The sequence below is a fragment of the Haemorhous mexicanus genome, chromosome 9, assembly GCF_027477595.1.
Source record: "Haemorhous mexicanus isolate bHaeMex1 chromosome 9, bHaeMex1.pri, whole genome shotgun sequence".
NCBI classification, from domain to species: domain Eukaryota; kingdom Metazoa; phylum Chordata; class Aves; order Passeriformes; family Fringillidae; genus Haemorhous; species Haemorhous mexicanus.
The window spans coordinates 5,977,460-5,991,961 of NC_082349.1; the positions used below are offsets into that span (position 1 = coordinate 5,977,460).

General features: G+C 39.8%; 2 protein-coding genes across 5 annotated transcripts in view; one reads left to right on the forward strand and one right to left on the reverse strand.

The window, feature by feature from the left end:
• ECHDC2 (enoyl-CoA hydratase domain containing 2) lies at positions 1-7,192 on the forward strand. Of its 3 annotated transcripts, none has more exons than XM_059853806.1 (10): positions 1-539; positions 722-803; positions 2,624-2,711; positions 3,023-3,109; positions 4,269-4,361; positions 4,930-4,986; positions 5,399-5,586; positions 6,026-6,076; positions 6,421-6,468; positions 6,940-7,192. In XM_059853806.1, the coding sequence occupies exons 1-10, from the start codon at positions 16-18 to the stop codon at positions 7,015-7,017; spliced, it is 1,296 nt and encodes a 431-aa protein (XP_059709789.1). In that variant the 5' UTR covers positions 1-15; the 3' UTR covers positions 7,018-7,192. The 3 variants fall into 3 exon arrangements, with proteins under 3 accessions (XP_059709789.1, XP_059709790.1, XP_059709791.1); XM_059853807.1 differs by lacking the exon at positions 722-803 and adding an exon at positions 1,941-2,008 and having other exon boundaries at positions 461-539; XM_059853808.1 differs by lacking the exon at positions 1-539 and adding an exon at positions 1,941-2,008 and having other exon boundaries at positions 562-803.
• Positions 6,904-14,502, reverse strand: part of LOC132330935 (protein zyg-11 homolog B) — a 21,569-nt gene continuing 13,970 nt past the window's right edge. Inside the window, exons 9-15 of one of the 2 annotated variants that reach the window (XM_059853805.1) lie at positions 14,115-14,276; positions 13,961-14,008; positions 13,131-13,328; positions 12,984-13,036; positions 12,621-12,718; positions 10,168-10,367; positions 6,904-8,333 (exon numbers count right to left, since the gene is read on the reverse strand). In XM_059853805.1, coding sequence (XP_059709788.1) covers positions 10,177-10,367; positions 12,621-12,718; positions 12,984-13,036; positions 13,131-13,328; positions 13,961-14,008; positions 14,115-14,276 — 750 coding nt within the window. In that variant the 3' untranslated portion in view covers positions 6,904-8,333; positions 10,168-10,176. Of the gene's footprint in view, positions 8,334-8,358; positions 10,368-12,620; positions 12,719-12,983; positions 13,037-13,130; positions 13,329-13,960; positions 14,009-14,114; positions 14,277-14,502 lie in introns of those variants that run through there. The other variant, XM_059853804.1, reaches the window with a different exon arrangement.

Genomic DNA, 14,502 nt, shown 5'->3' on the forward strand with positions numbered 1-14,502 from the left:
TCTTTTCCTCCAGAGATGTCTTTGGGATGGATACTTGACGAGATCTTTCTCTTTTTTATGAAATGCTGCTTGTTACCTACAGATGTATTTACAGTGAGAGCTGAACATCTGACCCTTCATCAACCGACGCTTCCCTTCATCCACTCAACTTCCCCTTCCCTCACTCTGTCATCCTTGAGGATCTCCACATCTCGGACAGAACGCAAGTCACCTCCTGCCTCCCACAGACCTGGCGGCACCCCGCACAGCCGGTGCCAACTCCAACTAAGCTTCTGGCGGGGCTGTTTGTGGTGGCGCCCCTATTTCGCACCGCACGGCTCGTCCCTCGCTCCCCTCCCGCGGGCTGTCAGCGCCGCTGCCTCCCCGGCCGGGGCCGTTCCCCCGGGAGGCGGGGCCGGGCCGGGCCGTGCCGGTTCCGGCGGCGGCCATGCTGCGGCTGTGGCGGGCGGTGCCCGCGGCGCTGCGCGGGGCGCGGGGCCGGGCGGGCGCAGCCGGGGCGCCGCGGGGCGCGGAGGTGCTGCTGAGCGCGGCCGGCGGCGGTGAGTGCCGGACTCGGAGCGCGGCTCCGCTTCTGCCATTCCTGGCGGAAACAGCTCGGCCTGGCGGGAGCGTGGCCGTGTGTTCCCAGCGCGGCGCAGCCCGAGCGGGGGTGACAGCCCTGCCGAGTCCGGGGCGCTGGTTGTGTTTTGCTTTCAGTTATGTCTTGATACTTTTTTTCAAGAACGCTGCTGCAGAATGAATCGTTAGATACTTTTTCCCGCCTAAAGTTATGTGTGCATGCGACCTCAACGCAAGAAGTTCTGGTTTGTATACTTTAGATTTTTCTAACAGCATTAATGTGCAGTGATAAAGGTAGGACAAGACCTTGACATATCTGCACATTTATCCATGAGAGCCACGAAGAAGTTTGAGGTTTGATTCAGATTGCCAGGGATTTACTTTCTGTGTAACTGTTGCAGGAGTTTATAAACAATTCTTGGTATTTTGCTGGTTACAAAGACATTAGGTAGTTACCAGCTGTACATTTCCTTTGCTGGTTCCCGCTGTTCGCCTGTGTCTCCGTTCCAGTGCCACACATCTCTGGTTCAGTAGTTGGCCACTGCCATAGGCAGAGGAATAAATAGAGACCTTCCAACAGGGCAGAAAGACAAAGCAAGGCAGGTGCAAGGTAAAGCTGTGCACCTACAGCACAGCAACAGCATCTTGCAATGTTAAGGCTTGGGAAGTGAGCAGAAGTCCAGACAAAGAAATGGGAGATGTCTTTTCTCTCCAAAACCTCTTCCAATACAGAAGCCATTGGATAATAATTTACAAATCACATGTGCAAAGGAGATGTAGGTAGATGTTGTGGTTTTATTTTTCTGCTTGGACTTAGGAACTTTGAGTAGAGTCCTTTCTGCTGATGAGCTTATAATGTTGAAATGAAATGGAGTTCACTTTCAAAATGGTTCTGGAACGTGAACTGAGAGTGACCTGTGTGTGCTGTTCTCATGCAAACAGCCATCCCAAAAGGATGGTTTCCCTCATTAGGGAATGTACTGGAACACAGCAAGACTGTACAATAAAAATGAGATTAAATAAAATTCAAAGGAGTAACTTAAGATGGATCATTTGGGTTTTGGTTTGTTGTTTGGGTTTTTTTTTCCCATTTCTGCCGTGATTTTTAAGATATATGTTCTTGGATGTCCTGGTCATTTTCTAAAAGTCTCCTTACTCATAGTCTTTTACAGGCCTACTGAATTTTACAGTTGTTCTGCATAACTGGGTTTTGTAGACATGGTGTGCCACCTCCAGTTATAAAATAAACGATTGTTTTAGAATATACTTTATATGCATTTTCAGGAAGGAGAAGATGCAGCCTAAGCAGATATTATTCCCAGTTGAATTACTGTGTCAGAGAACTAAATGAAGTATAACTGAAATTGTCTCCTATTACTAAGGTATTGCTGAAATCCTAATGAACCGACCCCACGCGAGAAATTCACTGGGAAAAGTATTTGTAAATGAAGTGAGTATGGGCCTGGCCTGTGAGTGTGTTTGGAACCATGATCAATAGCTAACTGCAGTGAGAACAGTTGTGGGAAATCTAAAAAACACCTTTTCTCATGATGAAGGGCAGTGGGAAATGGCACTGGGGCAAGACAAGTGAACCTTGAGAAAAACAGAATGTAAGAGTTACTGCCTCAGATGTGGACAGGGATATCTGGGTTAAGTTAGCTAATTTAAGTTAATTTATTGAAGTTACTCAGATGCAAGTTAATGTCCTCACTTGTGTCATTACAACAAAAGCTTTCTCATTGTCACACCTTAGCAGGTGATCTGTTCAAGGATGACACATCCTATAGGTCTGGCTCATGCCTGGACAGGAAGGGAAGTTTTAGATACAGCAAAGGTTCATCTCTGAGTGGAAGGAAAAACGAGATGGGGAAATGTATCATGCTGAATTTGTAGTGGAAAAACCTGCAGGTTCCACTGACATGATTTCCATGAATTTTCTGGCACCTGCAGCAAAAAAAACCAAAACACTTCTATCATAGATTAGGAACTTGCTATCATTTCAGTGTATATACACATCTATATGCCTAAATTTTTTCTTCTTTTGCCTGCACTCCCTTCCCCATAGCTGTTCAGTGCCCTGGAACAGCTCCGCTTTGATGAGCAGGTGCGTGTGGTGGTGTTCAAGAGCCAGGTGAAAGGAGTGTTCTGTGCAGGTGAGCAGGAAAGGCTCTGCAAACTATTCTCAAAAGATGTGGTGGCTCTCAGGGCTGTGTGCCAATCAGATCATGCAGAAAAGTGCTTGGAAATGAGTGCTAAAAGAAATTCAAATAAATTTGTCAAAAGGGCACAGAGGGGCACCCTTGTTACTGCTGCAGCCCAAATGTCCACAGTCCAACTTCCATGGACCTTACTTAACTGGAATGCTGTATCTCAGACTTTTTAAATGGTCTGTCATCTGAGAGGGACAGGAGGGAACATTTGAGATGTCTTTTTCTGGATTCTAACCTTTTTCTCCTTTGTTTAGGAGCAGACTTAAAGGAACGTGCAAAGATGGATGATGCAGAAGTTGGAGAGTTTGTTAGAAGACTGAGAAATCTTATGGATGAAATAGGTAAAGGATTATATCAGTTGGAAAATCTATTCTAGACCACTTGTAGTGAAACATTTAGAAATGGTGAAGGAGAGAATAGCCAGCAGGTTATCCACCTAGGACTAGCTTTCCAAATGGCTTCATCTTATGCCTGAAAGAAAGATCCAATTGGAATTAAATCCCAACCATCCTGCTGCCCCTCCAAGGACAATATATGTTTCTTATGCACAACAAAGCACATACACACCTATGTGATAAATACCTGCACCAATAAAGCATTTATTTATTCCACACTTCTGTGGAATCCTTGGGAGGCAAGTGCTGTGTTGGTTGTCCCACTTCCAGTACACGTTCAGAAACACTCAAAATGTGGCAGAGACCTAAGAACATGGATTTGAATCTCTGAATGGATTTGCTAAATGGATTTGTGCAATGTCAGGAGGGATTGTACAACTGCCTCACCTCCCTTTTCTTTTTCTTTGCAAAATGAATCTGAGCTTCTGCAATTAATTTTCTTCCCCTATTTATGAATTATTCTGCTCTCACTAGAAAGGAGTACCAAAGTCAAATCTGTCTGAAATACCAATCAGAATTGCAACAATTATAATTTTTAAAAAATGACAGGTGCAGTCAGAGGGGTGGTTACAGCTGAGAACTAGCTGACTTCAGAAGTTTGCATCCAGCTGCTTGAGTATTTAAAAAAGTATCAAGCAGCTAATCTCCAGGTACATCAAGCTCCTCAACTATGAGGTAACCTAGTTAAACAGTGTTTACTGTTCCTGTTTTCAGAAGCCTTGGCTAACAAAAGCATCACAAAAACTGAGCATTGTGACAGGACCTAGGGATGGTGCCTTCTTTTTGGCTGTTTAACTGCAACAGATGAATATTTGAATATTCATGTCATAAATTTGCAAGGAGAGGACTGATCCTGTTTTGCATTGCAGTACTTTGTTTGCAAGCTTCTTTGCATGGAAGAAGCATGTTTTGCATTCTTACAAAGGAGGGAGAAGTGCAAGAAGGTAATTTTTACTGTTTCCAGACCAAAAATTCGTGGCAGAAATGAAATGAGTCCTTGAGAAATTCTGAACTGAAAGCTTTAAAACGTAAGGATCTAAATTCCAGGGCCCCGTGAAACAGAACTTGTGGAACACAACTGTGCAATCTGTGCTCTCTTCTGTAGCTGCCCTGCCTGTGCCCACGATCGCTGCAATCGATGGCTACGCCTTGGGTGGTGGATTAGAGCTGGCCCTGGCCTGTGACCTCCGAGTGGCAGGTTTGTGTTGCTCAGTGTAGCAACCTCCTGATAATTGATGGCTGCATTTTAAAGACAACTTACACACGTGACAGTGGATTGTTAATGGAATCCAGGAGCTTGAGAGAAATTTAAGAGAAGGTTGTACAGAAATGGTGACATTTAGTTATTTGGAAAGTAGTTCCCGTGCTTAAAAAGTAAAACCTATTTTTAGGTAAGATTAGGATTCCTTTAGAAAACTATTTATTAGTAAGATTGAATAGTTATAGTAACTTAATACTGGATCAGATATACTCTGGCTAGATCTAACCTTCCCAGCTTAAATCAGTTTGGGTTGGAAGCCTTATTTCTTCTGTTTCTTCCATCCATTATATTTTACCTAGAAGGGACTCGAGGTTCATTTTTCTAGCTAAAATTGCTACACTGGGGTAAGCAGACTTGGAACAGACATTCAGACTTTCTGGCTACCTGGATAAATGGAGATCCAGTTCAGTATTGACAGTTTCTAATTTTATTGATCTGTTCAGTCTGGAAAACTTCTGGTAATACAAATCAAAATGTAGCTAATTCTACGTTTATTTTTTTACAGCTTCATCAGCTAAAATGGGCCTTATTGAGACCACACGAGGACTTCTGCCTGGAGCAGGTAACCTTCATTAAATCTTAACCTTCATTAAACCTTCATTAATATTCATTAAATCTCACTTTCTCAGCTGTATTGTAAATATTTTTGCCATTAGAATGCGTTCTTGAACACTTGAAGTGTTTTGAATGTAAATTAGAAGTAGCATCTTACAGTCACGAAAAGAGATCAGTGAATCAAGAGTTCTGTCTCAGACTTACTCTGAATGTAGGAAAGTCCCTTTACACCTTTTCTTTTTTATCAAAATACTGAAGTCTTTCAGATGCCTCTAAAAATGTTAACATATTCAGCTAGTAGTTATTAAAGAAACATATGATCCCTTTATTTCTTAAGGCTCCTAGTTTTATAAGGAGACAAAAACACTAGTGAGGCATTTGTCAGAAATGGAAAATGCTGTTTTCCCTGTTGTCCTAAGGTGGAACCCAGCGCCTGCCCAGATGTGTTGGAATAGGTCTTGCAAAGGAACTCATTTTCACTGGCAGACAGGTTGATGGAGAACAGGCAGCCTCCATGGGGTTGGTAAATCACTCAGTGCCACAGAACAGCGAGGGAGATGCAGCTTACCAGAGAGCTTTAACTTTGGCTAAAGAAATCCTGCCCCAGGTGAGTGCATTGCTCATGGGACCAATGTAAAGTTCCACTTGTGCTCCCCTTAAGAGAGAGCAAACAAACACCTGAAATTCCTTTCTCTGAAATACTGAAGTCTCGGTTCCTGATCTTGAAGTTCTTTTAAGTCTGTTCCTTTTTGTGAATGCAGTTTCTGTTGGAACAAGTGTTAACATCCAGCTGCTTAACCCACAGGAGAGGTTTAGCCCCCAGCAGCAGCCACACAGACCTGCAGGCCATTGAAACTCACACCGTGTTCATCTGTGAACTGCACACAACACCAAATTGATTGTTTCAAAATTCTTATTAACTTCCTGCAGATTTCTGAAGACTAAGATGTCATTTGGAGCAAAATAATAATATAAAAATTCATCTGTTATAAGTTAATATGAATTTAATTATTTTAAAGTATTTGTTGTGGTTTGTTTTTTAAAAGGCACCATTTGCTGTGAAAATGGGAAAACTGGCAATAAACAAAGGAATGGAGGTAATAATTTTTTTTGTTTAAATACTGAAGTGAATGAAAAGATTAGCAGCTCTTAAAAATTACTACAGTAAAAATGTTTAGAATAGATGAGTTGTAAAAATTTTTCTTTATATCAGATATTTAAAAACATTTCAGAGGTTTTAAAAGATTTATTTTAAGATAAAAGTAAAATGGCAGGATTTTTTTTTTCTACAGATAGTAATACTGTACTTCTAATGTGGAGTGAAGATCACTTACTATGACTGTTTGAGAGTGACTGACTGCTCTCATTTATTTGAGAGCTCTGAAGCAGCTTTGAGGGCTGTACTTCAGACAAACCTCACACCTTTTCCTCTCCTTCCCAGGTTGACATTGCATCAGGAATGGCTATTGAGGGGATGTGTTATGCCCAGGTAATCTGCCTTCAGAATTCATTCCTGAAAGGAACAACTGTATGTTAGTTATGGAATGAGCTTTTCAAATGGTTTTAGTTTAATAAATTCAAAATAATTCCTCCTGTAGTTCTTCATGGCAAGTTGTGAGAGCATGCACCTTTCTCAGCTGGTGGAACAATACAGGGTATCACAATACTACAATATAACGTGTCTCTCAGCATATTTTAAGATGAAGAATAAAGATTATGGGAAACTGTTTTCCTATATAGATCTATGGGTTTTTTCTTAGGTGCTTTGTTTGTGAGTTACTCTACAAACCTAGACTACAACCCTGTCTCTTTTTTCCTAATTGCAAAACATGGAATTTTATGTGTCATTGAAAGAAAAGCAAACTTAGTCTTACACCACTACTGCCAAATTAGTCAGGACTTAAAAACACATCAAACTTGTAAATGGAAAACATACCTCTTTATTTTTTTTCTCATGTAGAATATTCCCACCAAAGACCGTCAGGAAGGGATGGCTGCCTTCAGGGAGAAGCGACCACCTCGGTTCACCGGCAAATAATGCTTTCTGCTTCCCCTCGAGTTTTTGGAGATCCACTGATTTCTTATATACAGGATTATTTTTATTACACCATTCTGTGCACTTAACTCCTTGCCTTGGACTGCATTTCTAACTATTCCACTGGATCATTTTTCTGCACAAATCTCCAAATAAAGATTTAACTTTGTACTCCTGATCTTTAAAGCATGTTCATCTGAAGTCAGCGGTTATGGCTCTCACACAGATGTCAAGTGAGGAATGTGGAGAAGTTTTGGCTCACCATAAGAAAAAAAAAAAAAGCAGAAAACATAGTGCATTTAAACAGCAAAACCAAACACTGGAGAGAAATTAAATTTATAAAGATGTATCAGTGCTCTTCCAACTGCTCTGACAGAAGAAGCAATACCAGCACAGAGCAGTAACCCTTGACCCCAGCTCTGCTGTGAGTAGTGCAACACTGACCCACTCCAGGAACCCAAACTCACCTCCCTTTGGAACCAGTGCTTGAGAAAACATAGGCTCTGTATGTGCACAGGTACATAAGGCCATCACATCAGTCTATGCCAGACACTGTGGGCATATAATCTCTCTCCATCACCTGTTTTCCTCTGTTAGCTGACTGAAGTTATTTTCTCCTTCTGCTTTGAGGTTCTCCAGCACTAAAACATGCCACACAATTTAGCTCTACAGCTTCTTACACTTTCCTAGACTGGGGCCTTCAAAGAAAAATTAATTAATCAGCAAACATGGTTTTAGGAAGTGCTGTATAGGAAATGCTTTATAGGTTATCAAAATAAGATGTGGCTTACCACATTGGAACTTCATGCTATGATAGTATCAAAGGAAACCACAGTTTCACTTGTGCCAAAAATGTGTTGGAACCTTACCAAATTATACACATACAAATTTTCTATGTAAAGATCTGCAAAGGTAAAGCAGAGTCAGGATTTTCAGCCTTCACAAAAGATGGCAAATGCTACAGGTAGAATACAAAGTTTGAAAGTTGCTTCCAGAATTATTCTAAACTGGCAGAAACTCCTGAAGTTGCACAGGAGTGTGAAGAGACCTCTCTATAAGTGGCATATACAAACAGATATAGTGCACTTATACCTTGTAGGCATGCAGTTTTCAGCTTGAAAGAATTCTGTTCACTGATTGCCTGAAGTGTGGGGGAGCAAAAGAAAATGGGTATTTAGCATCTCTGTACTTGCTGGTTGCAGAACTTCATGAAGTGACATGTCTCTCAAACATCTGGCCTGATGCCAGCATCATCCTTGCACTTTGTGCTGCATGAAGGAGTAATTTTTTTTTCAGTTAAGTTGCTTCAGCAAATTCTCCTGTTATTAGGAAAAGACAGCACTGTAAGGAGAGTTGTCATCTTTATTTTAAAATCTTATAGCAATTGATTTATATTCATTCTATTGACACCAATTTTGACAAGTTTTGTGTTCCATTGCATGTAAAGGAAATTCCATAGCAGACATCTTAGAAGGGTGGTGGGTAAAAGCCTGTAGGCTGTTTTTAATTTTTAAACCACCTTCATAATTCAAAGCTGCAGCCAGCTGAATTTCTGTTGGAATTGAGAAAACTTTATATAACCAGATCCACAGATTAAAATGATGCCAGCCAAAATTATACTCTAGTACAAAAAACAATTACACAACACTGATTAAATTACTGGATCAGTACCTTTTGAGGTTGCTGAAATACACATTAATTAGGTTATTGAAGATTAAAGGTGGTGTTTTTATGTGAAGGATGGGAGTTGGGAGGGAAAGGATTTAAAAATAGTAAAATACAGTCATCATGAAGAAGCCATTTCTGCTGGTAAGCTACCAAACATAAGTTTTCTTTTTAAATTCAATTACCCAATATTTACAGAAGAGTCTCTGAATATCAAATCAGTTGCCATGGAAATATGGAGACTAAGCAGATAAACAAAAACAACACCTGAAATTAAATTGCATTTGAATGGACATGCAGTTTGCTTCCATCACTTGCATTGTATCAGGCATCTGTACACTGTGCAATATGTTTCATTCAACACATGGTTTGAAACCCAAAGGTAACCAAGAAAGAAATAGGTTGTTACAATTAGCATCTTTATGTAAAATTTCATACTCCACAAAACAATGCAATTGACACAGGGTTTACACAGAACATTGGGTGATACTTTGCACTCACTGTGATGGCTTGGAAATAGAATTCACTGCACAATACTCACAGAATATTTACAGAAAATGAAAGAAATCATTAGTCTCTTATAAATAAGGTGACCAAATATCCCAGCCTTCTATGAATACATGCAACCCCCTAGATGATGAAGTCATGCCAGTTATTTTGCTCTAATGAGCCTTCTCCTATCCCCATGAGTATTCTAAAAACAAAAGAAAGATATCACACACAACCAAAAGTAGTCACACAACAAAACCCCATTCTTGTTATAAAATTTAAATTCTCAAACATCCCTTTAGTACTGTCTCATTTTAGTTCTGTTTCTACTGCTTTACTTCAATGGATTTCCCCTTTCCCTGAATGTGATGCTGGTCCCCACCTTGACAGGAGCAGGGAGGACTCTGGAGAAATGAACTGTAAAAATGCATCATCCCAGCAGTAAGGAAAACAAAAGAACATGGCTTGCAGGCAAAAGGAAAAGGAAGCTCAAGACCCCAGTTGTGTCTAGAAGGGTGAAGAGGCAATGGACATTTTGGTCACCTTAGTTACAAGTCTCTCTGTCACCTGCATGCATAGACTTTTGTTTTAGTCTGTAAGTGTTGATCTCACAACCACACACAGTTTTATTCAAACACCAAACTGGTGAACAGTGTTATGAACAGCAATCACAAGGATGGAACAGCCTTTTCTCTCAGAAGTCACAAAACAAGGTACTCCTTGAAGTCTTCTTTCCAGCTGTGCATATGGATCTGTACAAGTCCCATCTCCTGGTAGCCAGCACTAACCCTGCAGGCATGACCAGCTCAAGCTGTGACCCTTTACAAGTTGTGCACGAGGTTGCCATTAAAGGTGACGTTCAGCAAGGTTACCATACATGGTTTGGGTACCACAGTTACCAGCAAATCACTTTAATGGTGACCAATATATTATAAGTTACTCCAACTACACACATATCAGAGAGGATTATTACAGAGACAATACTTTACACTCCTCTACCTGCAGCTTTCAGTTTGGTTTGGTTTGTTGCTGTTTTCTACACGGTGGTGGTCTCCCATGGCGCATAATGTGTTTTTCTAAACTATCCAGGATGGCAACAGCAATCCTTTGGACGTGGGGATCAGTGTGGACATTTTCCTTGATGTTGTACAAATGCTGCAAGCCACCTTCTTCAATTAACATGCTGCAGTATCTGGCAGCTGTAATAGGATTATAAAAAAGGAATTAAAGCCAGAATTATCTAGGGTAAAGGTAGGAGATACTGTAAACACTGATACAAATCCACTTTTGTCTCCAGGCAGTATTTAAGACACTCCCTAACGTGTCCACAGAAGTGCATGAGTACTTTAACAAGTGACAACAGAGTTATTTGGACAGGACTCCAGCTGTAATCAGGTCTCTTACCAGTCTGTCTCAGCTGACTGGGAAGTGCCCTATAATATGCACAGTACTCTCTCTTTCCCCCACCTCCTCTACAGGCATTTAAAGCGCACATAAATAAACCAGAAGAAATGGGAATCAAAAGCACTACAGCGTCTATGAATCTCCAGATAATAATAGCCCCTTTCCCAAAAACCTTGGGACAGAACAGTTACCAAAAAATGGTATCAGATGTACCACATCTTTTGTGGAGGCCTCCAGGCTTGGAGAGCAAATACAAACTAGTTCCTTCCAATGGTTTGCTAAATATATTGATGGTGGCCTCTCATTAATTATAAGTTGCTACAAATGCCTTTCCAGGGCTTTTTCCACTTACATTCTGGAATTCAGTACGTTGAAATCACACCCCCATCAGCTGCAGCATTATTAAGAGCAGGGAACAGCTATAAAAAGAGCTGTAGGGTGGATGTAATGTGCAAGCTCCAGAAGTTGTTATGGAAAGGTCAGGATGACTGTAATGCAATCCACAGGGCATTACCTCAGATGGGCCCAATTTCACCATTCATCTCAGTGGTGCAACACCAGACTTCTTTTAATGCTGATGTTGAGCATTTCGCTGGGGATCACATTTACTGTGGCACTACAAATATTTTAGTTGGGTTACCTCACTGAGGTGACTGTGACATAGACAAACAGCAGCAGAATTAAAAAAAAAAAAAACAAAAAAAAAACCTCCAAAAAATTTTAAACCAATTACTTCCAGACTACTTTATGCTGTCATCTATAAGAGGGGGTCAAAATAAAAAGCATCTGCTCTCCAGGACTACTAAAAGCTTTCTTGGTACCAAGCACCAAAAGCTGAAGATTTTCCTCCAAAATACATCTTCGTATTTCAGAATTACACACTTTCCCCCCCACAGTAGGTTATTACATTTGCTACCATACATTTGGTTTCTCTGCAACTTTGTCCAGAAGCTCCTGGCATCAACTACCATGAGAACTAAAAGAATTCTGTTTTGGTCTCAAATCAGGAGTAGGCCAATGCAGACCTCAGTGGCATGTTAAAAGACGTGAAGGCAAAAAAACACCCAAAAATAAATAGAACAAATAGGACAACACAAAGTTAACAGGACTGAGGCACAAAGAGAAATTACAAGGCCTTATTTTAAATCTGTTATCCAGATTTGACCAGTAAAACAATTGTGTCAGAACAGTCTGACTTCATAATGAAAAATCTCACAGATTTCTGGACAGTACCCTGGGAACAGTGGCATTTTTATGAGCTCTATGAAGGGCAGCAAAATGGTATTCTGTGTGCAGTTATATATTATGTGATGCTATTGGTGGGTCCCGAATAGATGCCTTATCATTGCAGAAATAGAGATTTATGGGACAGGGATAAACAAGCCTAGATATGCTGCCATCAAGGAGATTAAAAACTGGCATAGAAAACATTTTAAATACTTTAGAAGAAGTCTGCTTTATATAGATATATTCACGCAAAAAATTTCTGTCAAAAAAAACCCCAACATTAAAAGCCAGGAAGGTTTGTCCCCTCCTACACTTAGGTATGGTTGGGGAATTTCTTTTTCCCAACAACTGTGCATTACATCAAATGCTCTCAAATCATTCTACTTCTCATTCTACAGATGGGAAAGAGAGATTAGGAAAACGACATTTATGTCACAGCAAGTTACTGCAAAAAGGCAATTAGAGATGAGGAATAACTACGGCTTCTGTTCCCACAGTAAGGAATTTGTTGCCCAGCATTAATATTTGCATATTTTATTTGAATAAAAACAGAAGTGCAAGCAAAAAATGTAGTTAAATCTTAACAAATCCAGATTTTGGAATTAACACTATGCATCTAACAGTAAAATTTCAGTTAATAGAAGAGACATAAGGCACTTCCACTGCTCTCATTTTTTGCCCCATTTAGTCAAGCCCCAAATGTAGTTTCTCCAGAGGATTAGGAGTGAATACCCCAGAAATTCTTATTTTTCCCACTTCATGCTAGTGAGTAACATACCAAAAAATAAGAATTTTAAGGGTAATATTCTCTCAATACATACGATTTTTGCTGCAGACGTGCTGCATGGCCCACACTGCCCATAACTGGACACCAGGTGTCATGAAACAGCCAAGTAGTGGGAAAAATGGATTGAAAGACCTATTAAAAAAAAAGAAAAAGAAAAGAAACAGTTACTTGCTTTATTACTAGATACTATTACTTCAGAGGTCATATGTCTGTTCCACATGTTAACTACATATGTTAGCCACATTGTAACTACAGGAGACATTGATAAATATTAAGAGGCTAGTCTGCTGCATCTAAAACTTATTTAAGACAGCTACCTGCAAATATCAGATGTAGTAGATATGTGGTATGCTTTTTTTTCCCCAAGCTCTTGATCACAAGATAAAGCAATATTTACCTGTAAGCCACCATCTCACATTCTGGGGTTGGCCAATTCAAAATGGCAGTATGCTGTAAAATACAGAACCAAGAACATTGATTGTTAAATACAAACATTGAAATAAAATAGAAAAGACTGTGATAAAATTCACCATTATTTCTGTACCAGCTGTTCAAGGAGAGATGTCCTCTGGCTGCGACTTAATGTCCAGGCCTGCTCTCCTCGAGATATCAAATGAGCAATAATCCCTGCTGCAAAGTAGCTGACTTCCACCTCCACGCTGTGCAACAATTTACTGATGTGGTCTATGAAGTCCTTCCACATTAACTCAGAATGGAGTTCTTTCACTTCAGCTATGTTATTCTGGAATGGGGAAATAAATAATGAAAAAAAGAGAAAATGTCAACAGAAAGAAGATGGTGCAAGGGAGATAAACACAAACTTGAACGATATTGTGTGAGTAGATACAGATAAATACTCAGATGAGATCTCTGTACATCCAGGTGACCCCCACATGCCAAAATACTACTTTTGCTTTAGGAGATTTTTCCAGTCTATGCAGGAATCTGCATCAAAATGAAGAGGTTTTCTCATAAGGGATTTTATGCCATTAACATTTAGATTACACTAAATCAAAGGCTATTTTTAACATTCTCAAGCCAAATTTAAAAAAATTTCAGCAGTGCAAAATTTTGCATGCCACTGACTTTCAACCTACTTTTTGTATTTGGACTCGTGAAGCCTCACTCTCCTTTCTTAAAAGCTCTTTTTACTTACTGTAATCATCAATTTCAATATAACTTTTGAAAAAACACAAAACAGTCCAAAAACATGTCAATTGCAAATAATACACACTATAAGGACTAAAGAATGTAAAAAATAAAAATATTAGGATATGAAAAACTAATTTTTCAGATTAACACAGGGTAAAAAAATCCTTTCAAAATAAAATTTTAAAAGTATATATTTCAGACTGTTTTTCTTTTTCATCTCACCAAAAGTCCAAGAACTTTCTGTTGGATGGATGATTCAGATGGAAAAGACTGCGGATAAGGAAACAAAAAACAAGTAAATATTTATGCTTATTATTGAAACGGCTTTAATTACAAACCTGTGCGGCAAATCCACCACCAAGCCCCCCTTCCTCACCTCCAAGACTCTCATGAAAAGTTCTAGCCCTTGGTTTTCAATAAAGTGCCGACACGTTGTTGGAGATTCATCTGTGAGGTTCCAAAGTGCACTCAATGTGAACTTGAGGGTGGTATCTACAAGATTCTGATTTGTTTTCTGTTTAACTATTTGTAGAAGTTGCTAGGGAAAAAAACCCATCAAAATATCAATAGATGTTTTAACTCCTCTGCTTTTTTCTACACTAAGTGGGCAAGGTATAGCTGCCATTTATACACAGAGTAAAGATATACATGCTTAGAGTCAAACTATACAAATTAGACCAGCTAATAAACTTTTTGCCTCTGCTCTGAACATGGTTACCTGCTAAAGGAATTCCTTTGTTTCCACAGTAATTACATGTGTAGGG